The 24,337-nt window shown below is 43.6% G+C and overlaps 1 protein-coding gene across 14 annotated transcripts in view; it reads right to left on the bottom strand.

Annotated features, from left to right (window-relative positions):
- Positions 1-24,337, bottom strand: part of CLIP1 (CAP-Gly domain containing linker protein 1) — a 712,474-nt gene that overhangs the window by 463,683 nt on the left and 224,454 nt on the right. For 13 of the 14 annotated variants that reach the window (XM_085636018.1, XM_085636008.1, XM_085636009.1 and 10 more), the window contains exon 6: positions 5,277-5,474. The exons of the other annotated variant lie outside the window; for it this stretch is intronic. In XM_085636018.1, coding sequence (XP_085492144.1) covers positions 5,277-5,474 — 198 coding nt within the window. The remainder of the gene's footprint in view (positions 1-5,276; positions 5,475-24,337) is intronic. 14 annotated transcript variants of the gene reach the window in all.

The following is a 24,337-nucleotide window of genomic DNA, read 5'->3' as shown; positions in this document are numbered from 1 at the left end:
GTCAAGTCATTCGATTGATGACACAGACACCACACTTAACGCAACATTCATTTGGGTTAAATATCTACTCTTCACCATGTCAAGGTTAAATAATAACACATGCAGACATATAACCAAAATAATGTAGTCTGAATTAACTTACTTTTACCTTGTATGTTCATATGCAAAAGTCTGGGATGTACACCTTGATGTACATAATCTGTGTCAGACCTTCGTAAACTTTTGTCAGACATTCCAATTTCTGATAAGATTTAGTATATAAGGACTGCCATTTGACCATTTGTAAGGAGAGGTTCTTTGCCCAGATTATTGCCCAAGATTCTACTAGAGACGGTCTGACCTACTGCCAGCACCCTTCGCAGAGGCTACATCTTGCCTGTAGCTGATAAAGGCAAGTTCCGGAAGAAGACTGACTTCTACCGCAGCGTGTGCTTGCCCTTTGCGGGGAACACTGTAAAATTGTGTGCAATTGTTTTAGGCGTACCGAGAAACCTTATTGCTGTAGTATCAAATACTTTTTACACAAAAGGAGAGAGAGAGATTTTTTACCCTGTAAATAACAAAATAAAGTTTGTGACTGTTACCACGGTGCCCCCGATCCCTTTATGGGATTGTTAGTAACCCAAAAGCAAAGTCTTCATCTTAATTAAATATTGAATAGTGTTTTGCGGGACTACAATAACCGGTCTTTCACATTTATCGCAGGTGCAATAAACCAAGTTCACTCATGGGTGGGTGGGAAGGAACACCTTAAGTTGTAACTCACACAACCCCATAAGTGCCACATTGTTACATAATTCAGACCACAAAAATGGGTTGCAAGATGGAACTGACAAGTGTATCTCTTTCAAGTTTCATGAAAATCAGAGTTTTTTGTTGGGGCTGCAAGAGCTTTTTCTCTGTACACATTAATATTAAGGCAATGTGATTGTGGCTAAATCAACTTAAAATAAAGTTTTGTGTAGTCTCGTCAAATGGAGCCAAAGTTATTAAATATTCAAAAACTGTCATCCATATGAAGAAAGGGCTGTGATTATAACTGCAGTTACTAAAGTAGACTTTGTAATGTAAATACACACACACATTAAAAAAATAGATTCTCACATTAAAACATCAATTATTAGTAACACAGTGGAGTGAGATAATGTAACCTACAATTTCTTACACATATAGATACACATACACACACAGCACTGCCTCCAACACCACAATGTATGAGCGAGACAAAAAATCTCCATCCTGTATAAGAAGCTCGGCTTGAGTAGAAGTCTTGAAACATTCTTGTTAATTTGTCAGATAATTGGAGGTCCCATTGCCATCACTGCCAGACAGGAGACAGAAAACTGCACTTTGAGGCATTGGTTTGAGACAGTAACATTATACCCTTCTAGTGTCTAGATTATGTTAGGATTTCTCCACCAGAGAAACAGGACCTTCAAAGAAAGCAGAGAAAGATTGTTTAATTGGCTTGAATTTAGGGAGGGACATTTGGGATATAATTGTAATATGATTCATATATGACTATTATTGTTAATGCTTGCAACTCATTTACGCACCTGGCAAATGCAAGAGACAGAATAAAAGCCGCCTTTCAGGTTGCAATCTTTCTATTGGTCTTACGGTAATGTCCAAGGGATGCGTCATTAGTTTTCAAAGAACTGTATGTAATTCTTAAGCAGGGCCACCTTTAGAAATAGGAGAGAATGACCTGCGCAATCTTTGTGAATACTTTAATACTACTTTCAAAACAATTATGATGTATCAGCTTCCCTCTAAAGGCCAGAAAAATATTGACAGATCTTGTTTCAAAAAGGCTACTCTAGTCAAGATTTGGGCCAAGTGCTGAAAAGGTTGCCCAAGATAAGGGAGACTTGATAATAAAGGGTACAGATCTATGCCAACAGACACTTTTTCCAGTTCTTGGAATAATACTTTCTTGGTCAGGGCATGCGCGATTTTTTTTTTTTTTTTTAAAGATGATGTTATCTGAATATATAAATCCCAGGAGACAAGCTCTCAACTGATTCATGATTGAGTATTTGCACCATCCCTCATTGTGGTGTCTGTAATCAGCCAGATATTTTTTGGAACGATATTGGTTAATTTGTTTATTATTAAGGATAAATTGATGGATCTGAAAGGTAGACATAACTGTTTACACACTTTTTAGGCTCAGATAGGCCTCACAAGAGAGTTGACTGCATTTGCAATCTTTTTCCAAAACAAACATTCATTTAGTTTAAAATTTTGGGCTAAATACAAGTACTGGAGTTATGGATGCAGAACCTACCATCTTTTTTGACACCTAAGTTATTAGCTGTGATTCTCATAGAAATTCTTTGAATGCTCAACCTAGGAGAGATGACAGTCTTTGATTTTAAAAACCACTAGCAACATTTGCGGAACAGTAAAAAATGCACATAAGTGACAGCTTGTTTACCAAGAATAAAGAAGTGTGTCAATCGAGATCCAGAGGGGGCACCCTGTGCTCTACCAGGAAGAAGACAAGAGTTACAGTTGGAAATGTCAGCAAACTCTTTCGTTTTTGGGCATTCACATGTCTCTTGGACATAATTTCCCATCCAGGAAACACTCACAAATTGCCTCTGTCAAAGGAAGATGTAAGAGCATTTACAGGGTGGGAAGAGGGAAGGAACACATCCAATGTCAGGAGAAGGCATCGAAAAAGGAGTTTCTGAGAAAAGACAAAAACATTTAAAAGTTCTGCATGAAAAAACTTTTTGCATACTTTGAGGCATGCAGAAATGTCCAGGTGGAAAATCCACATGGACAATTTACTCGGTGTTGCTCTTCATAAAATCTTCATCTGTTGTGGAATTCATAAGTGCTCTTAATAGCACTAGTGAATATATTAAAATAATATACTTCACACTTAGGGGGACCCTACACAAGCAGATATACCATTTTTAAACGAGACCCATTTTGAATGCGGTCAAACACATTTCAAAGAAAGCTTTACACCTTGCATGAACAATTTTCTCCAAAAATACAGATAAAGATGTTTGTAATGGATACTGACGAGAACTTTTATCAAAATCTGGAATAAATCTACAAAATAAAGCACAGAATTAGCAGGGGGAAAAATAAAATGGACAGTTTGGTCAAACAGCCCTAGACTTGTCAGTTAATACCACAAAACGGTTTGTGATAACCCTGCTATCTTTATTTAAAGATATTCATTTCAAAATGTTAGAAAACAAATAATTTCTTCTTTTGAAAGGACAATAACAAAAACTTTTACGGAGACTACATCCCAGAGATGCAATAAATTCCCCAATCATACGAGTTACTGAACAGACACCTCTGTTACCTCTAGTTTTTGGGGTGCACTGAATTACTTGTGCCATCAATAATAAATGGTACAAGGTTAACAAGAGACCTGTTAACACCGCTGAAAAATGAATTAAATTATGCACTCACATACCTTTCATGGCGAAGATCCCGATTAGAGGGAGAGTGAAAAGCTAACAACAAACTCTACAAGGCAACTTCCATTTAGATCGGTCAGACTAGCTTTAGAACTATCTCAGGTCCCAGCAAAGGTCTTGCTAAATAGAATATGCTATTCCCTGCATAGCTGGAGGAGAAGCGGTCATATTGCCTCATGGATAACTAAACATTACTGCCAACACAAGAGAAGTACTGCTTATGGAGACAAAAAGGACACCGAAAAACAAAAATAGGTGAAGCAAGATTCCCTACAAATAATGCATTATACATAACCTTTTAATAGAAACCTGAGTAGCCCCAGACAAAAGTAATTCTGTGTACAACCGACTGAGACACAACGTACCAGTTGGAATGTTCAAAGTACTAACTTTGAGGGAAGTGAATCCATGCCACGCAAGTACCCACCAACACAACCACTGTCTGTGCACATGGGTCTGTCATCACCGCTTATATTTTAAAATGTTGGCCTGGCTAGACATCATACTAGTTAAACTGCTGATGAAACATCGGTTTTATACAATGTTTCGGAGTTCTTTCAATATCACCTGATAGAGGCAATGAGTTTGTCCCCAAGATGCAAGTTACTATGTACTTCTTGCGTACAACTGGTGACAGTGACCGCAGCAGGGGAGGATTGGCAGCCCTTAGGTAGGGTGTATCACCATCTCATCAACATGAAGGAAGCTAGAGAATGCGCCCAGTGGCCAAGACTTGGTACTCTTGACTTATCATACAAAGTATCAAGCAGGTCTTCTGTGTGATTTGGGTACTTGTACTCTACATGCAAATCAGATGGTTCTGAGGGCATCTGCTATCCAAGATAGTAACAAAGTCGGGCATGCCTAGGGTGATGTTTCTATAAATGAGACACACAGAAGTCATGCCGGTTTGCTGCTGCATATTGTGCGATGCACATGGCTTAACCTAAAGTGTCACTGCATCAAGTACTAAGATGGAGGGTAAAAAAACTGTTTAAAACATGTACAAAAAAAGACGGAAAGCTCCAATTGATGTGGGTCGCAAGGCAGAATGTAAGGAAGTCAAGGAGAGAAAGAGAGACAGCTACAGAAGGGGTTTCCAGTCCTACGACTAGATGGCAGGCTATCTACATAATTGAGAAAGAACCAGGATGCAGAACTAGAACCGCATATAGGAAATAAGTGACATGCCAATTATCACACACATTGGCTAGCTGAAGCAGCTGAGGTTATGGCACTGGGTATTTGGTTCAAGTTCACAATTTAGCCACTAAACAAGCATATCCTTAAATGTTAATACTCGGGTCCACAAATGATAACTAGCTGGAGGTTTCATGACTTAAAGCAACGCATGTGAGGAATTTAACTGCAATTATTGGATCCACAATCATTAAACCCTCAAAGCTCAAATCTAAGAGAGCATGCAGATACGTTATTCAAAGAAACACAGCAGAAAAGTGCATTATGGGTATATCATCAAGTGCATCATCAAAAAAGACACCTATAAATAATGGCTGGGAGTAAGTGTTTAAAGATTATTTTGGAATAAGCGGCTATGGGAATGATTTTCGGGGCTGATCTCTCTAACATCCCTAGTGCCATGAAGACCCAATCAGAATTCTAGTTGCACTGACGAAGACAAACTCCTTGAAGTTTTCCCACTGGCTTCCCCTCACAGTGGGCCGGTCCCCTCCCGTCTCAGTGGGGCACAGTGGACGCGCATCAGGCCAGCACTTTCCGCCTCTCGGAGAGGCACAGCGCAGAGATGCCAAGCCTCAGAAGATGCCATGGAGGAGAGGCGCCACTGGTAGACACTGAAGCCCTTACCTGATCATGTCCGTCCCGTATCACCGCCAGCTCCTGCTCCACTTCTCCAACGTGGCTGGTTGCCTTGGCAACTTCCGCTTTCTCCAAGTCCCTCTCAGCCATCAGTTGTTCGATGTGCTGCTGCTTCTCCTTCAGAGCCTCCTGCAAGGCCGTGGTGCCAGAAATCTTGCGTGCATAGCGGGAGGAAGTTTCAGTGAGCTGCAGAACAAACGGAAGACAGAAATCAATGGCGGTGCCCTGACCCGAGTGGGCAGTGTGCCGAACGGCCATGCGTTCAGATCCTGTGCGCGGACCACAGTAATGACAGCAGCGCGGCTACCTTTAGGGAAACAGATCATACGCGCTCGGGAACCAAAATACCTGCGCATACGTGATGGTGTCCCTGTTACTAAGGCAACGAGGAAATGTGCAAGGGCGCAAAGCCCAAAATAAACAGAACTGCGCGAATGAAAGCATGTTTATCACACATCAAAAGCACGGGCACATTCGTGCCGAGGGAAGGCTGGTTCTTAGTTACATGCCAGATACCTCCACGGAGTAAACAGCTTTTTGGGGGGCGATGGTCAGGTACCCAGAGTCCAGCACCAGCTTCACGGAAGGAGCCCGCTGTCGCATGGATGCATGTCGAGGCGCTTCTTCAAACAACATATCCACTGCAGCACAAGCCATTTGTAGTGTTGGCCAGAATTAATATATTCTTGAAATCTACTACAAATAAAACCACCTTTTTAAAAACTGATTGAGCAAGTCCTACTGGGAGTAAGGACGTATCTAAGTAAGATGACTTTCCTCCTAGAAATCTGTAGAATTACTTCGATGGAAGCCAAACAAGACTGACATCACCAAGAACTCATTAGGATATCAGGAAACTGCCCTAATGACCTGGCGGCAGATGGTCACCCTATATCCAACTGAGTAGAGTTATCTGACTGAAGTAAAACTGCTCTCCGCACTTGGGGTCATACTGTTCACACATGGAGGAGCACACTGTTGCCACTTGTGTAAACGTAACCTCTTGCTGCCGGTCTTCCACTGAGCTGGCACTGTTAACGGGTCTCACTACGCTCAACAGAGCTAGCTGTGTAAAGTCGACTGCTTGTTATCGGCCGTTCACTGACGTCGCACTGTTAGTAGGTAACGCTCAACTCAACGACATTAAATGTATCATCTCCACTGCTTGGTACAGGTCTTTCACGGGTGCGGCACTGTTAACAGGCATCATTCAACTCTGCAGTACTCCAGGCTGTGCAATATGGACTTCTGTTATCAGTCCTTCACTGACGTCGCACTGTTAGCAGGTAGCGCTCAACTCAACGACATTAAATGTATCATCTCCACTGCTTGGTACAGGTCTTTCACGGGTGCGGCACTGTTAACAGGCATCATTCAACTCTGCAGTACTCCAGGCTGTGCAATATGGACTTCTGTTATCAGTCCTTCACTGACGTCGCACTGTTAGTAGGTTTCCCTCAACTCAACAGAACTACTTGTGTAACCTTGATTGCTTGTTTTCAGACATTCACTGTTGTAGCACAGTTGTTGGTAGTTATTACTCAAACGATCTATTAGTATAACCTCAATTGCTTGCTATCAGTCCGTCACTGACATAGCAAAGTTGTCAGATATTTGTCTCAACTGAACTATATGTATAGCCCTCACTGCTTGATATCAGTCCTTCATTGGTGCAGAACTGTCAATACCAGGCAGAACGATCTGTGTAATCTTTACTGCTTGTTATCTGCCTTTCACTGATGTCGCGCTGTTAGTAGGTAACACTCAACTCAACGGACTATATGCATAGCCCTCACTGCTTGATATCAGTCTTTCACTGATGCAGAACTGTCAATACCAGGCAGAACGATCTGTGTAATCTTGACTGCTTGTTATCTGCCTTTCACTGATGTCGCGCTGTTAGTAGGTAACACTCAACTCAACGGACTATATGCATAGCCCTCACTGCTTGATATCAGTCCTTCATTGGCGCAGCACTGTTAACAGGTATCATTCAACTCTGCAGAACTCCTGTGCAATTATTCACTTCTGTTATCAGTCCTTCACTGACGTAGAACTGTCGTTAGCAGGTATCCCTCAACTCAACAGAACTGCTTGTTTTCTGACATTCGCTGTTGTAGCAGTGTTGTCGGTAGTTATTACTCAAATGAACTATTGGTGTAACCTTGATTGCTTGTAATCAGTCCTTCACTGTCGTTGCTAGATGTTCCTCAACAGAACTATTTGTATAACCTTGACGTGTTGTTATCAGTCCTTCACTGATGTAGCACTGTCGTTAGCAGGTATCCCTCAACTCAACAGAACTGCTTGTGTAACCCGGATTGCTTATTTTCTGACATTCGCTGTTGTAGCACTGTTGTTGGGAGTTATTACTCACACGATCTATTAGTGTTACCTCGATTGCTTGCTACCAGTCCTTCAGTGACGTAGCACTGTTAGCAGATATCACTCAACTTAACAGAGCTATCTGTGTAACCTTGATTGCTTGTAAGCAGTCTTTCACTTACGTACAGATATTTGTGTAACACTGACTGCCTGTTATCAGTCTTTTACTGGAGTAGCACTGTTAATAACAGGTATCATTCAACTCTACAGAACTACTGTGTAATGACTGCCTGTTTTCAGTTTTTCACTGACATAGCGCTGCTATTAGCAGGTATCGCTCAACTCGACAGAGCTATTTTTGTAACCCTAACTGCTTGAACTCAGCCTTTCACTGGAGTGGTAGGGTTAATAACAGCTATCCTTCAACTCTGCAGGACTTCTGTGCAATCCAGACTGTTATACGTATTTTACTGGCGTAGCACTGGTAACAACAGGTATTATTCAACTCTAGAGGGCTTGAAAAAAGCCTAAATGTATAAGAAAAAAAAGAGCAAGTCCACAGTACCTCACAATAAAATGTAAAGGGGGGGGGGGGGGGGGGAAGAGGCTCAGCACGGGCTCTGATGGGCGTGGACAGGCCAGCCCTTGGCCTAGGAGCGGCCCGCACTGTGGGTATGCTCTGTGCACTTTTCAGCTTGTGCTGGATTGGCCCCACCGCCTGGGCAGCTTCTGCAAGCGCACCTCCTGGGGCAAGTTGGCTTGGGGGATGGAGTACCCTGGAGGTAGCAGAGTCAGTGGGGCCAAGGGCCCCTGGACCCTGCACTGTTAACAACAGGTCTCATTAAACTCTATACAACTCCTATGTAATCCTGACTGCTTGTTATCAATCTTTCACAGACGTGCCACTGCTATTAGCAGGTATCGCTCAACTCGACAGAGCTATTTGTGTAACCCTGACTGCCTGTTATCAGTCTTTTACTGGAGTAGCACTGTTAATAACAGGTATCATTCAACTCTACAGAACTACTGTGTAATGACTGCTTGTTTTCAGTTTTTCACTGACATAGCGCTGCTATTAGCAGGTATCGCTCAACTCGACAGAGCTATTTTTGTAACCCTAACTGCTTGAACTCAGCCTTTCACTGGAGTGGTAGGGTTAATAACAGCTATCCTTCAACTCTGCAGGACTTCTGTGCAATCCAGACTGTTATACGTATTTTACTGGCGTAGCACTGGTAACAACAGGTATTATTCAACTCTAGAGGGCTTGAAAAAAGCCTAAATGTATAAGAAAAAAAAGAGCAAGTCCACAGTACCTCACAATAAAATGTAAAGGGGGGGGGGGGAAGAGGCTCAGCACGGGCTCTGATGGGCGTGGACAGGCCAGCCCTGGGCCTAGGTGCGGCCCGCACTGTGGGTATGCTGTGTGCACTTTTCAGCTTGTGCTGGATTGGCCCCACCGCCTGGGCAGCTTCTGCAAGCGCACCTCCTGGGGCAAGTTGGCTTGGGGGATGGAGTACCCTGGAGGTAGCAGAGTCAGTGGGGCCAAGGGCCCCTGGACCCTGCACTGTTAACAACAGGTCTCATTGAACTCTATACAACTCCTATGTAATCCTGACTGCTTGTTATCAATCTTTCACAGACGTGCCACTGCTATTAGCAGGTATCGCTCAACTCGACAGAGCAATCGGTGTATCCTTGACTGCTTGTTATGAGCCTTTCACTGGAGTGACAGCGTTAATAACAGCGATCACTCAACTCTGCAGGACGTCTGTGTAATCCCGACTGTTATAAGTATTTAGAAGTATTTTGGGCACTCTTTATTCTTTCTTAACACACTTGCAATGGCGTATTATTGTAAATAACAGGTGTATTACCCATCTGATGAGAACTATTTGGGTAGTCTTAACTACTTGCTATCAGTCTTGCAGTGATATGGCACTCTATATAACAGATATATTATCGAACTTAATGGAATTTCGTAGATAATATTAACCGCTTGATACTAGGTTTACAATCTGCGCCTACATGTAAATCATTTATCAGGTGTCATTTGTGTGCTATCATTCACACACTGCTTCAGTAGGCATCAATGCCAGAAACACATTTAATGTTTGCCTTTTCAATGAAACAAGCCTTGTAATTTATGTGAAGGATAATACGAGAAGGACAATTGCTTGATGATCTCCTCTAAGAGAGCAAATAAATTACTTATGCCAGGACCAGAGGCGAGGATTATGCTGTACTTTCTTCGCTTTTATTTACAGCAGCCATGTCAAGATATATAAAGAGGACTTCACTTCCCATGAACCATTGGGAAAAAGTGAAACAAACGGTTCATCCAATACACAGCCAGGAACCCTCTTGATAGTCCCTTGTCGTCCTTGCTGCCCCCTTTTTCTTCGCTTCTCCTGCAGCCTGAGCTAAGTGCCCCCGGCTTGCGGACTTCTTTATTTCATGATTTTAGTGCTTGTTAATTTTTTTAAGGTACAACTGCACATGATGCTTGTTTGTTTTGCAGCACGGCCACGGGCACGCATTGGCGCTCTCCTTCCTTCTTACACATGCGCCTGCTGCCTCGTGAGGCACGTGCGGTGCTCCGACCGTCAGAGGGTGCCGCATACTGGTTTTCGTCTCTTGCTCCGTGACGGGCGCACTTACTTGGGACTTCATTCGTGCAGCGCGGCCGGCCGGGAGCCCCTGGGGATTAGATGAGTTTAAAATCTCCTCAATCGCCTGTAGTATTATAACCTCACGCTGGGGTCTGTATTTCTCTATAAAAAAGAGAGCTCGCGCTCCTAGTGCACACGGTGGGACACAGATTCTAGTTACTGACCCAATATAACTAAGTGGAGGAGTGGTGTCCCAGGCTTTGACCCAGATTGGCCATGTAAATTGGGAAACTCCCAGATTTTGATTTATAATTATATGAAGGAGGACGGTATTACCTACCTCTCCATCGATGATAACGTATGCGAGGTTACCAATCCATCTATCATTAGGGCAGTGTCATAGTGGTGGCGTCCCTGGAGCAGAAGATGCTTCAGATCGCAAAACGCTGTTTTAAACCCTTCCCCTGGAGGAAAGACCTTTTTGGGACCCAGATCCCTCTACCTGACCAGCCAAATGCAGAAGTGAAGCACAAACTGGACCATGAACTCAGCGCCGACCTGCACGCTTTTGAAAGACTGAAACGGGCCTTTATGGACTGTGCTCAGTTTCTGGGGTCTGAACCTTCACCTGTACCCATGCCTGGACCCTCAAGCAGTCAACCTGTTGACACAGGGCCTTTTTCCCCCTCCCAGCCTCCATGGATATGGTGGACTCCCCCTCTGGCTCTGAAGCAGAGCACAACATGGCCAGGAGACCATGGCGACTTTCGCCTACCCCTAAGATGCCAGACAGCTATGCTACTTCGGGGAACATGTCCTATGAGAAAACCTCTACAATGCTCGACCCCAATGAGCTGTTACACCCCCTCTCCGCAGAGTGGTTCCCGGCCGAAAAGCTAGCGACTTACGTGTCTAGGAGGCTTTGCAAACCCCTTGACAAGAAGGTTTGTATGCGCCTATGGGCGGAGTGCCCCTGTCCATCTCTCGATTACAAGGTAACAATAACCTCTGGCTCTGACACTGATGGCCACCTGCCTGGCCAAGTATATTGGAGACCCTAAGAAGGGCATAGATAGATCCAGGCAGGCCTGTCCGGATAAACTTCTTGATATATCCGGGCTGCTGACAAGAATCCTTGACATAGCGGAGGAACTTCTTAGGTAACATTAACTGCTTGTAACCAGGTTTGAAGTCTGCGCCTTCACCTAAATCCTTTATCATGTCATTTGTGTGCTAGAATTCACACACCGCTTCAGTAGGCATCAATGTCAGAAACACATTTCATTTTTGCATCTTAAATGAGACAAGCCTTGTAACTTATGTGAAGAATAATTCCTCTACAGACCTTCACCATTCCCGGTTTTCAAAGTACAATAGCAAAAGGGAGCAAGAAGTGAGCCTTTGACCGATGAGGCAAGTGAGTCGCATGTGAATTTAAAAAAGATAACAAGCCTGGAGAACTATAGTTAAAGGTAACTTGTTTCTTGTCCACTATTGGATCTTTCATGGATACACATAATCAAATTAGAATAGCTAGCAGCACATAGTACATTAGAAAGAAGAAAGCAAGGTCACCTTATGCAAAGAGATTGCACAGAACGGATTGTCCTACTGAAGAATTTGCCACTACATCCTTATCCAGGTAGTAGTGCTTGGCAAATATATGCCTGCTCTTCCAGTTCGCAGCTAAACAGATGTTGTGCAGAGGTACTCTTGCAAACAAAACTTTGAGGAAATGCCTCTGGTGTAGTGTGCCACCAATTTTCCTTGCTCTCTTGCTTCCTTGCCTTTTTGTGACAACGTTGTGTAGGGTAAAGAGACCTCAACAGTCTTTGCTTTTAGAGGGGGCAGCCATTTACAGGCTGACTGAAGGACATCTGGTCAGTTTATATTGCATCAATTATTTTATCAAGGTTGAAAATCAAACACGTGCGCACATACAAAGGAAAATGCTACTTACCAGTATGCATCTGTTCTTGGTATGTAGAGCTGTAGATCCACACACTGTGCATAGATCGCCATCTGGTATTGGGCCCGGATGTGTTTGCACTTTGTTGTTGTACTGGAAAGTCTTTGGAAGTCACAGGATAGGTGGCTCCTCCTTTGGACAATAGTGCTCATGGGCATTGAGTCCATCGTCAGATTGTTTTTTCGCCAGCAGGGAAATGATGGAGTTTTGTAAGAGATAGAAAAAGATGTCCATGTATGTTGTATCTAAATAAGATAATATTGGAACAGATAAAGGTAGCCGGGTAGGTGGGTGGACGTGTGTGGATCTACAGCTCTACATGCCAATAACAGATGCATACTGGTAAGTAGCATTTTCCGTTCGAGGCATATGAGCTGTAGATCACACACTGTGCATAGATTGCATAGCAGTACTCCTCCCTTAGCAGCGACCACCAGTATCTGTTGCAGCAGTTTGAAATAGTGTTTTGAGTACAGCTTGGCCCACACTAGCTTGTTGTTTTGCCTGCACATCTACACAATAGTGTTTTGTGAATCTGTGCGGTGTAGACCATGTAGCTGCTTTGCAGATGTCATCTAGGGGAATGTTCCCTAAAATGCCATTGAAGCCCCTATCTTTCAGGTAGAGTGGGCTTTAGGGGGAATAGATAGTGTACGTTTTGCTTTGTGATAGCAAATTTGTATACATTTGACAATCCACCTTGCAATGCCAGATTTTGATATGGGATTGCCTTAATGTGGCGGTGAGAAGGATACAAAAAGTTGTTTTGTTTTATGAAAAGGTTTTGTTCTGTCTATATAGTAAAGGAGTGCTCTCTTTACGTCTAGTGTATGAAGAGCTCTTTCAGCTACCGTTTGTGGTTGCGAGAAGAACACTGGCAACTCAACAGACTGGTTCAGATGGAAGGGAGGGATAACTTTAGGAAGGAATTTGGGATTTGTTATTAGAACCACTTATGATGGAGTTGTAAAAATGGTTCTTGAATAGTTAGTACCTGTAGCTCACTGACTCGTCTAAGAGATGTAATGGCCACAAGGAAAGAGACTTTCCATGTGAGGAATTTTAGTTCGCATTTATGCAGAGGTTCGAATGGAGGACCCATTAATCTTGTGAGAACGACATTTAGATTCCAGACTGGGGAAGGAGGTACCCTGGGAGGAATTATTCTTTTGAGGCCTTCCATGAATGCCTTAATGGCGGGCACCCTGAACAGTGACAGGTGCTGTCTATTTTGTAAGTAAGCTGCAATGGCAGCAAGATGTAACCTAATTGATGTGTATGCTAGATTACATCTCTGAAGATGCAGTAGATAACATATGATATGCTGAGCGGAGGCATCTAGAGGGTCGATGTTGTTATTGTTACAGTACATAACCAATCTTTTCCACTTAGCTGCATAGCAGGCTAAAGTGGTGGGACGCCTAGCCTCCTTGATAACGTTCATGCAATCAGGGGGAAGATTGAGATAACCAAACTCTAGGACTTCAGGAGCCAGATCGCTAGGTTGAGCTGTGCTGGATCTGGGTGTCTGATCTCTCCATGGTTCTCTGTTAAGAGTTGTGGGCAGAGGCGTAGTTTTTGGTGCGGGACTACTGATAGTTCCAGCAATGTTGTGTACCAGGGTTGTCTGTCCCACGTTGGAGCAACTAGGATCAGTGTTAGAGACTGTTGTTGCAGCTTGTGCACCACTGATGGAATGAGTGGGAGAGGCAGAAAAGCGTACACAAATCTGCCAGACCAATTCATCCATATCGCATTGCCTTCGGACAATAGGTGTGGATATCTGGCGGCGAAGCTTGGGCATTTTGTGTTGTAATGTGTGGCGAAGAAATCTATCTCTGGCTGCCCCCACATTTGGAAGAACGGTTGAAGAACCTGTGGGTGAAGTTCCCACTCGTGAATCTGTTGTGTCTGTCGACTTAACAGATCTGCCATGTGATTTTTAGTTCCTGGGAGATGTTGAGCTGATAGGAAAATGTTCTGAGGAATTGCCCATCTCTATATGCTGTGTGCTAATTGAGAGAGCTAGAGAGAGTGCGTCCCCCCTTATTTTTGTAAATAGTACATTGCTGTCCTATTGTCCGTGCGGACGAAGACAGCTTTGCCTATTATGTGTTTCTGGAATGATTTTAGTGCCAGAAAGATTGCTAGCAACTCCAACTGGTTGATGTGGAGTAGCCTTTGCTGAGGTGTCCATGTGCCTTGTATGGTGTGATGAAGTAGATGAGCTCCCAAGCCGGTGAGCGATGCATCTGCTGTTAGCACAGTCTGTGGAACCGGCTCTAAGAACGGTCGCCCTTTGGAAAGGTTTTGGGTGTTCCACCACTGCAGAGAGCGATGTGTACGGCCGTCCACCAACACCAGCTCGGTCAGCTGACCTTGCGCTTGGTTACACTGACGTGCTGAGCATTCCTGTAAAGGGCGCATCTGGAGTCCTGCATGAGGTACTATGAATATGCAAGAGGCCATCATCCCTATTAGTTGCATGAACACTCAAGCTGGAAGTGAGTGTTGCGGTTGGAATCTTGCTATAACAGCTTGAATGCTTGCTATCCTGGCTGGACTGGGATATGCAAGGCTTTTTGAGGTGTCTATTGCGGCACCCAGATATTGTTGGATGTGGGATCGTTGGAGGTGAGACTTTGCGAGGTTTATGGTAAACCCCAAGTCGTGAAGTAGTTGTATTGTGGCATGTGTGTGATTTACACACTGGATATGTGACTTGGCTTTTATGAGCCAGTCGTCTAAATAGGGGAAGACGTGAATTTGTTGTCTTCTTAAGTGGGCTGCTACCACTGCCAGACATTTTGTGAAGACCCTGGGTGCTGTGGTGACTCCGAACGGGAGGACCTTGAATTGGTAATGCTGGCCGTCTACCACAAACCGAAGATATTTTCTGTGAGCAGGGTGAATGGGAATGTGGAAGTAGGTGTCCTTGAGATCTAATGTGGCAAGGAAGTCGCCCTGTTTGAGTAACGGGAGGACCTGCTGAAGAGTGACCATATGGAAATGGTCTGATTGTATGTAGAGGTTTAATGGTCTGAGGTCCAAGATGGGTCTCAGGGTTCCGTCCTTCTTTGGAATGAGGAAATACAGGGAGTAAACCCCTGTGTTTTGGTGATGAAGGGGAACTGGTTCTATGGCATGTTTTTGTAGGAGGAAAAGTACCTCCTGTTTTAGAAGCATTGAGCGTTTTGCCGACATTGGACACTGTCTGGGTGGAATGTGTGGGGGAGTTGAAGTGAGCTCCAGGCAATAATCGGATTGGGTGATTTGCCTCACCCACCTGTCTGTGGTAATGTTGTTCCAGACAGGTAGGAACTGCAGCAATTTTCCCACGACCGGAGTAGAGTGGTCCAGGGGGAGTGGAGCAAAGTCATTGTTTAGGGGTGGAGGCGGTACGAGTGTTGGTAGTTTTGCATCTACCCTTATTGTTATTGCCCATGTAGCCTACTCTGTAATGGCCTCTGTTAGATGAGGTCTGTGTTGGACTCTTGTACGAAGTGGAGGGGTTTTCGGTGGAAAAACCTCTAGAGGCGCCGCTGTAAGAGGAGCGACGAAAAGAACTTCTGGGAGCTTGCGATTGCAAGGCTCCAATTGATTTGGCAGTGTCGGTGTCCTTTTTCTTCTTTTCTAAAGATGAATCTACGTTGGGTCCAAACAGGTTTTCTTGATCAAATGGTTGGTTTAATATAGTGGTTTGGACCTCCGGCTTGAAGCTGGAAATGCGTAGCCATGCATGTCTGCCTAAAAGGACGCTGGTGTTAATAGCCCGGGATGCTGTATCTGCAGCATCGAGAGCACAACTAATGGAGGTGTTTGTTATGACCTTACCTTCCTGGATGAGATCATGAGTTCATGTCTTGTATTGATCTGAAAGGTGTTGTAGTAGGGTCTCTAGCTCGTCGTAGTGTGCCCTATCATATATTGCGAGCAAAGCCTGTGTGTTGGCAATCCTCCACATGTTAGTTGCTTGGGACGCTGTTCTTTTGCCCGATGCATCCAGCAGTTTTGATTCTTTATCAAAAGGTGGGGCATCTCCTGTGGTTTGCGAATTGGCCCTTTTCCTGGCGTTGGAGACCACTAAGGAATCTAAGGATATTCACCCTTTAATATAAACAGGGTCAGATGGGGCAGCTTTGTACTCTTTTTCTACCCTGGGGTTAATAACTCTGGCCCTTACAGGATCCCTAAACACTTCAGGAGCGTGTTTGATTACCCCTTTTAACATGGGGAGAATGGCACTGGACCTTTGGGATGGTTCGAAAGTGTCCATGAGGAAATCTTCCTCTATAAAGTCTGTATGTAGGTTTACCCTGTGGTATTCTGCTGCCCTATGTATAAGTTGAGTGAACCCTATAGTGTCCTCAGGGGGGGTTGGCCTAGATGGGTAGATGTCGTCCTGAGGTGTGACTGGGACATTTGGTGTGTCATAATCCTCCCTTGGATCTTTTGGGGCACCAGGAGGACTGGGCTCCCCTAAAGGGTGATCATCCCCCATGTCGTCAAAGGTGTCATCATCATCTGGCGGTGGAGAAGAAGGTGAGGGAGGTGAATATGGGATAGTAGGAGAGTGGTGTGGAGGGAGAGGAGGAGAAGGAATCCTTAAGGGAGAAGTAGCAATGTCTCTTTTTGGAAGGAAGTGGAGCTGGCACAGGTTTGTCCATTTTCTGTTTCTTTGAAGGGCTAAGTATGAGTTGACCTGTTTTAGGGTCTTTTTGAAGTGTTTGTTGAGTTGGATCTGGTTGAAAAAGCTTCTCCACTGACGTGTGTTCTTTCGGTGCCAACTTATTGGGGACCAATTGTGTGTGTGAGTCAGGGGTTTTGGAGTCGTTTTGTGCTCTTTAGGGCTGGAATCGGGAATTTTCTTCAATTCAGATAGTGGTTTTGGTCCGGACTGTTTTTTCGGTTCTGGTGCTTTTTTCGGATCCATAGGCCTGTGCTCCGAAGGCTGAGAACCCAAGGTTTTTGGAGCCAGGTGTCTGCTCGGTGCCGATGATTTTTTTGGAGCCGGGGCATCTGTGCCAGTGGGTTTTAGTGCCGAAGGCGTCGATGTGGAAGTAGGCGTTGGCGCGGAGGAAGGCATTGTTTTTTTTTTCGTGAAACTCCAAGAGAGACAGCATTTGCTTGATTTTTATGCAGACACCTCAAAATTGTCTTGCTTTCAGATTAACAATGTTGGCTTTCACCCAATCGCAGAGCTGCTGGGCATCCTCTGAAAGGAGCTGAGATTTTGTTCTGCCTTGCTTCAATATATAATCCATTGAATGAATGTTTTCCATTCAGGTCAGGACAGTGCTAATCAGCAAGCGTAGAAAAAAAATGCTAGAAGAACCAGACCAATTGCCTGAAGCTCAAAGACAATGGTCACTGAACACATCTGTAGTCATTAATACTTTATGATGCAGACTCTAAAAGTTAAGTCTTTTGTAAGACTTCATGACATTCTCCACCAAACCCAAACATGCTTTCAGTGGTAAGGAACCAACACCTTGTCGTCCCATGAGGCTAACCCAGTCTGTCTGCCCAAGAAACATCTCAGATACTGTCTGTGGTTTCCATGAATAGGAACAGGAATGAAAATAAGCATCCTGGAAGTCAAGGAATGTCAGGAATTGCCTTTCTCTGTATTAGAGAGGGCCTCCGGAAGTGTGACCCTCCGGAATAAATGTGATCTTAGGGTGGTGTTTATGCCCTGAAGATCCACGACGGCTCTCCTGCCACCGGCTTTCTTTTTGACTTTGTCATAGCAGCCTTAATTGTGCTGCTATTGTATACCTTCTCAATCACCCCTATGAGGAAGGTGATTCTTTAAAACGGACTGTCAATGTAGTGGTGTCTGCAAACACTCTAGGGTTGATCAATGCATTAAAATACCTAATGCTCAGAAGTACTTTTCTCCTATTCCACAGGAAAATCAAAACGTTTCCCTTCCATTGGATGGAAAGCATGTGGCCAGCAGCAGTAGAAAGTCAATATTTGCGTACAGGTGTCTTAGCCACAAGCCAGCCAAGCTCCTCTTTTTCTTCAAGATTGTTGTCACTTTGTCACTGAGGTGTGATAATCCTTAATCATTTTGGGACTGACATGTTGACCATATTCTCAGTGTTGAGCCTCCTCTGTACGACTGTTCTCTTGGATCCTCAAAATCCAAAGAGCTTGTAAAACTGTAACACCTGCTGGGAGCATGCTGTGTCCTTACTGTTTTAAACACGCCCCTATTACACCATCTACGTGCTTGCCAGACAGTGCCTGGCCATCAAAACAGCCTATCTAGCACTTTCCGCTGCACCTCGGAGAGAAACAAGGTGCTGTTCAGCCATTTTTATCGAGAAAGAACTGCTGCTCCCACTAGCTGGTGAAAGTCTACAGTGGACAAATCCATGGCTGTACCAATACCTGCTGATAAGGCATTCACACAGTCGATCCTATTCTCTTTCGGCAAGTTCCATTTGTCTTCTGGAAGGAGAGCTAGAAGATGTGAAATGTCATTCCAAGCCTGCCGTTTGTATCGGCTAAAGACTGCAAGACCATTGGCTGCAATGAGACGATGCAGCCATGAAGCTAACTCTTTCGCTTAAAGCGGTGATGTATGTGATCATGTAGTAAGATACTGCTGAGCAGACAGCAACGTCAGAGTCCGAGCATGGATGGCCAGTGATGCAGGGTTGGGCGATATTCAGAGTAAAATACATCCAAATGTGAAAAAAACCACAGTAACGGTGGCTATCGTCTATAAAAGCTCTACCCACATTCGCAAATTCAAGTGAAGGATAGGAATAGTATTTGTAAAGTTTTAGATAATTTCTTAAAATCATACAAGAAACATGGTTGTTATGCTGATGTCATGGGACGGTGAAACTTCTTCGCAGCTTTCTCTGAAGGGCATGAAACTTGGATATGTAGTTCAGCGGGCCATCAGCCAGAGTAGGTATCTCCAGAGGGTTACCTGTTGTGCGAACCACCTCACAGTGTTCTGTAATTTGAACTTTGTTGCCTTCACTGGCTTCTGATTCAGAGAAATCTTCTTGCTGTCCATCCTCCACATCATGAGGTTCCTCTGCTCTTCGTCTTGGCGATAATACCCATGTCCTCTGGACTGATGGACACAAATAACTGTGACGCTGTAGGTGAATGTGGTGACATAGGTTGCTGAATGGAGGAGAGGAAGTTGGTGTAAAAACTGAGGCTGCTGAGGTGGAAGTAGGGGTGCCAAATGATGATATATCCAATAGGACTGACTGACAGGAGGCATAGGCTGCAGTTTTGCACACAAATCCTCCATCATTTGCTATGACATCCACAGAAACATCCATCCTCTGCGATTCTCTGGGGTTGTATCTGCCACCAGGACAGTACCATTTGTAAGCGAGTTCATAGTCTTCAGAACATCCTCAGTCGTCATAATACGCTTAATCTCCATAATAACACTCATACAGTGGTGATTCAGACTTATTTTGGTCCCTGTCGGTAACGGCCGAAAATCGGTAAATTTCCCGTTACCGACTGGTATTTAGCCCATTGCGATGTAGGAGGCTGGATATAAGGATTCGGTAATTTACCGATTCGTTATTTTAAGGAATCGGTAAAATACAGATTCCCTACTTTAAGGAATCGGTAAATTACCGAATCCTTAAATCCTATGTAGGGAGCACTCAAGTGAGTTCATTTTTGGTTTAAGGATTCATTATTTACCACTAACTACAAGTTGGTGGTGAATACCGAATACCTTTTAAAAAGCAATTTTGTGCTTGCAGACATACGTGTGCCACATGTGCACACATGCACGATTCAGGGGTGTAACAGGGTGTCAATGTGACACCCTACCACCCTTGAATATGCTCCCCCTATTACCGATTCGGTATTTACCGAATCGGTAATAGTGAATGGCTTCCCATTCATTCCTATGGGCCTCCAGGCCCATAGGAATGAATGGGAAGTTATTCCTTATTACCGATTCGGTAAATACCGAATCGGTAATAACGAATATTACTGAGTCGGTAACATTTACCAATTGTTTACCTACCTTCTATTTACTGATTCTTAAATACCGAATCGGTAGAATTCGGTATTTAGGAATCGTTAAATAGAAATTACCTACATATGGCCCTAAGTGTTTTAATGTTCCATCTATCAGTATGGATATATACACGGTCAAAAAGAGGGAAAACAGGAAGGGGTTAGTGGATCCAGATTTTTTGTGCACTGTCAAAAAGACTCGACTATATCAGGCATTTAAAGTTCACAACATTTAAAAAAAAACATATAATTTTCAATAGATATTATTAGAGAAGCTGACACTTGCATGCAAGTGCCATCAAAACTAAAAGGCAGGGGTACTGAGAAAAGGAATTGAGACTTTGAAACAGGTTATTAGAAAGTAACATTGAAACTTACTGTGTCTCACTATTTGTTCTTTTCTTAGAATTCAATAAAAATTATTTGGAAAAAAAAGAAAGTAACATTGAAAAAGAATCCAAGAAGTAGTCACAAGAAAGCATCTCAGAAATAGACATTTTTGAAGCATTGCACCCTCATTCGAAGATTCCTTTATAAGCAAAGAAAAACAAGCAATAAAGTTTAGGTGCAGAATGTATTTAAGGAAAAAGTAATGCCTGATTGATGGAAACACCTGTGTATCACAGGAAGAACGTTCAGGTTAACTGGTCTCAAAAAGATCTAATGCAGGGCAACCGGTACTAGAGAAATATGATGAACGAGACTGTCACCAACCAGTAATGACAATAACTACCACATTTTGAATGTTCTGTAGGTGTTGAAGAAGGCAGAAATTAGCTTTCTAAAATTAGCTTTCATAGTCAAATCTAGGGGAGACAAAGGCAGAGGCAATAATCCCAAGAGAAAGGCTGGATTAGCAGCAGAAGCAGAGTCAACTATGTGCTGCACATAACATTCACTTCTTTGGTCATAGTAAGATGATAAGCAGAAGGTAAGTGGATGAGACAAGAGGTTGTAGAATGGCGAAAGAAGCATGGAAATCCATGCCCATACTAGCCTCTCATCAATCAAACTCCACAAGCTCTTCACTGTTAAATTTGAGCTAAACTAACTACATCAACGAACCCTACCCACCCACCCACCCCCCATTCACTCCCTCCACACCAACATCATTGTGGCACACTATAGGAGCTCTTCCAAGACAAACTAACACATAAAGTACCTCTAAAAGCACATAGAGGCTGCAGACAATATACCGATAAGTCACCATAACATTCTAGCATGCTGGCCTTTGTTCCAAAATAACACTCATTCAGTAAAGGCCAGGTCAGGCATTGTTCCAGCTCAATGCTCTATTTTGGGCAACAACATCCACTATAAGAACTAGTAACTATTTACTGAGGATGCTAATTGTTGATCGGATGTCTTTTTGTCGTGACCCGATTGTTTCTACAGAAAAATAAACCAATACAAAACTGTGAGCGTATGTCCTAATTTGTTAATTATTTTTTAAGGGTCATCTGAAAAAGACTAGCTATTATGCAGTCTTCCCATGCCAAGGCAGTAAAACGTAAACAAAAATATAATGGGATAGTGATGTTCCGAGGGAAGGCAAGGAAACTGTATCACAAGACTTTAATAGTACTTACCATTCTAGTATTACATTTATACCAGTTAAAACTATAAAATGTTTTTCGGATTTTTAACAGGAGGGAGCCGCAAGAAAATTCAAAAGTGGAAACCAAAATCTTCCATAAAATGCTCTTAATTTGAAGATCTGGTACATGTAACAACATATAGTTCACAGGCAGCACAGCACCACCACAGCATATGTTTCACAAAGGCAGATGCTTATACTAATTTTGACAAGATTAATAACATCAAGTGGCTTTTATTGATTGATTCGCCAGGCCACCTATCACACAAACTTTCCTTCCTTGAAGCCCTCACTGGCCAATAATTCAGTGGTCAAGACCAAGGATGAAAAGACTGAAACAGGGTTGTAGGTATCTCAATAAATTGCTTGAAGGAGGAGCAAGAAACCCACTGTGAAGCTTGGCACAGGAATCACCAGTATCTAGTACACTGAAGTATCCAAACCAGCAGAAAGAAACTGTCTAACTGGTTAGAAAATGCTGCAGCGTCTGGGTGGTGGCCACCATCCTGTGAATCCTCGGGCAGATCAGGAGGGGTGGGGGTCCTAAATAGTGCCCCTAGTGGCTTGGTCAGACTGTTAACTCCCTTGTTGTCACCTCTTGGAGGCAGTGTTTGGACTGGATTGTCCCCTGCATGCATACAGGTATACAGCCCTGAACTCTGTGTCCAACTGCTAATGTATCTCATATTCAGACTTTTGGCTCTAGCCCTGGCACCATGCTAATCTAGTGTGTATGCAGAGGTTTAGGCCTGTCCCTCACAATGCAAGGTCCAGAACATGTCCCATGACCTGGAGGGGAGCACTAAGTGTGCCCTCAGAGTGGACTGAGGACTACTGTCCCCAGCCTGTATTTAGCACATAAAATGGTGGTGGCAGCGTGCTGTGTATTTTTTATCTTATAGCTCACTAGACTATTTTTATCGGTCAGTGAGAGTGTGGTCCACTGATCCTCTTTTGTAAAGCTCCACTGTTATTTGAAACCAAGAGGTGTGTATGTCTAGTCCGTCAGCATAGCATGCATGTAGTCCATGAGTGGTAGTGGAAATCTGTGCAGGTATGAATCTAAGCTGTGAAACCAGTTGGATCCATTTTGGATGCCCCTGGTTAGGTATGGCAAAAGATGGAGGATGAGAGCAGCATTCCCAGGTAGACAGTTGTAAGTGTATTGCCTGTATTCCTGTGGCTCGGGGGTTGAGAGTCAGACATTGAATTGAGGGGTCTGGAGATCGTCAATGAAGACTCTTTTAGAAAGGGGGTGCTAATTTGTTCTTCCTGAGCCCTGCCATTTGGTTGATGGAAGGGTTGTTGGGTGGGACTGCAAGGTGAGGAAGGATGCTTCTAGGTAAGGTCTGTGCTTTTGGGTCAGATGGAGCCACCCACACGACAGATAACAGCAGAGTGCAGAAACATTACACTTCATTGTGCCCATGTTGTGGAGGCTCCAGCTTGGAGACAGCCCAAGTGCTACCTGTTGCAAGAAGGAGAATATTGCTTATCTGTAACAATCGGTCTACAGTTCATAGTGCTTTGGACCACATGTTTTACACACTCCTGGCATGGATGTTGAACCTGTTCTTAATAGAAGTAGAGATTTTGATTTCAAGGAAACTCGAAACTCATGATCCCTCTCTCAAAACCCATAGTGCACCAGAATACAGACCTCACCTCAGATTGTGTTTCCGCACACAGGTAATAGTAAGTCTAGTAATAAGTAGCAAGGCAGCCAATGCAAACTGGTGTACATTTCTAACTTTTAAAACATTTTTTTAATACAAATGTTCAACATCCTAATATGAGCTCACTTCTAGGGAGGCTGGAAGGGCACCTATAAATCTATAGCACTGCAAGCAGCAAACCGATTGTTACGGGAATATAATGTTTCCCGTTTGCAGCATGTGTTGCTGTACATCACCTGCTTTGCATAAAACTAAGAAGCAATGCACTTCCTTCTAATGCTACAACTTGTGAGCAATTGTAAATGGAGAATGAAACAAATTTTGGGAACAGTTTCCCCACCGTGTGCTTCTTTGCAGGCATGAATGTTCACACAGTCGTATGTGACAGCACTACAAATGCCTGCAACTTCGATGCTGCAGAGGAAAGCCATAGTAGCTCCCTTTTTGTGAGTTTGAATGTGCTCTGGGTACAGCTTGAAGTGTGCATTTGGCTTTGGCATAAAAGACTGCATAAGATGCACTTAATATCCATTGAAATAGGTTTCACTAACGGAGGCTTATCAACAGCTTACAAGAGCTGTTTAACGCCCCTAAAACCTTTGGATTTATATTGTAATAAGTGCTCTGTTGACACAAAACAGGGGGTAAAGCCCTTTCTGCAACCACCTGATGTTGGAAGAAAAAACTGGTACATCTAAGGGTTGAGTGACATTGAATGGGATACAGAAAATGAGGGAGCTATTACAGCAGGTAAGTGAACTCTTATGGAAGTGTATGGCAGCCCTGGTTTGTACAAGTAGAATAGGTAACAGATAATGCAGCGCATCAAGCTTTCTATGGGTTGCTTTTGA

Source organism: Triturus cristatus, chromosome 11 (genome assembly GCF_964204655.1).
Source record: "Triturus cristatus chromosome 11, aTriCri1.1, whole genome shotgun sequence".
Lineage (NCBI taxonomy): Eukaryota > Metazoa > Chordata > Amphibia > Caudata > Salamandridae > Triturus > Triturus cristatus.
The sequence above is the reverse complement of the archived record's forward strand: the minus strand, read 5'-3'. Positions and strand labels throughout refer to the sequence as shown.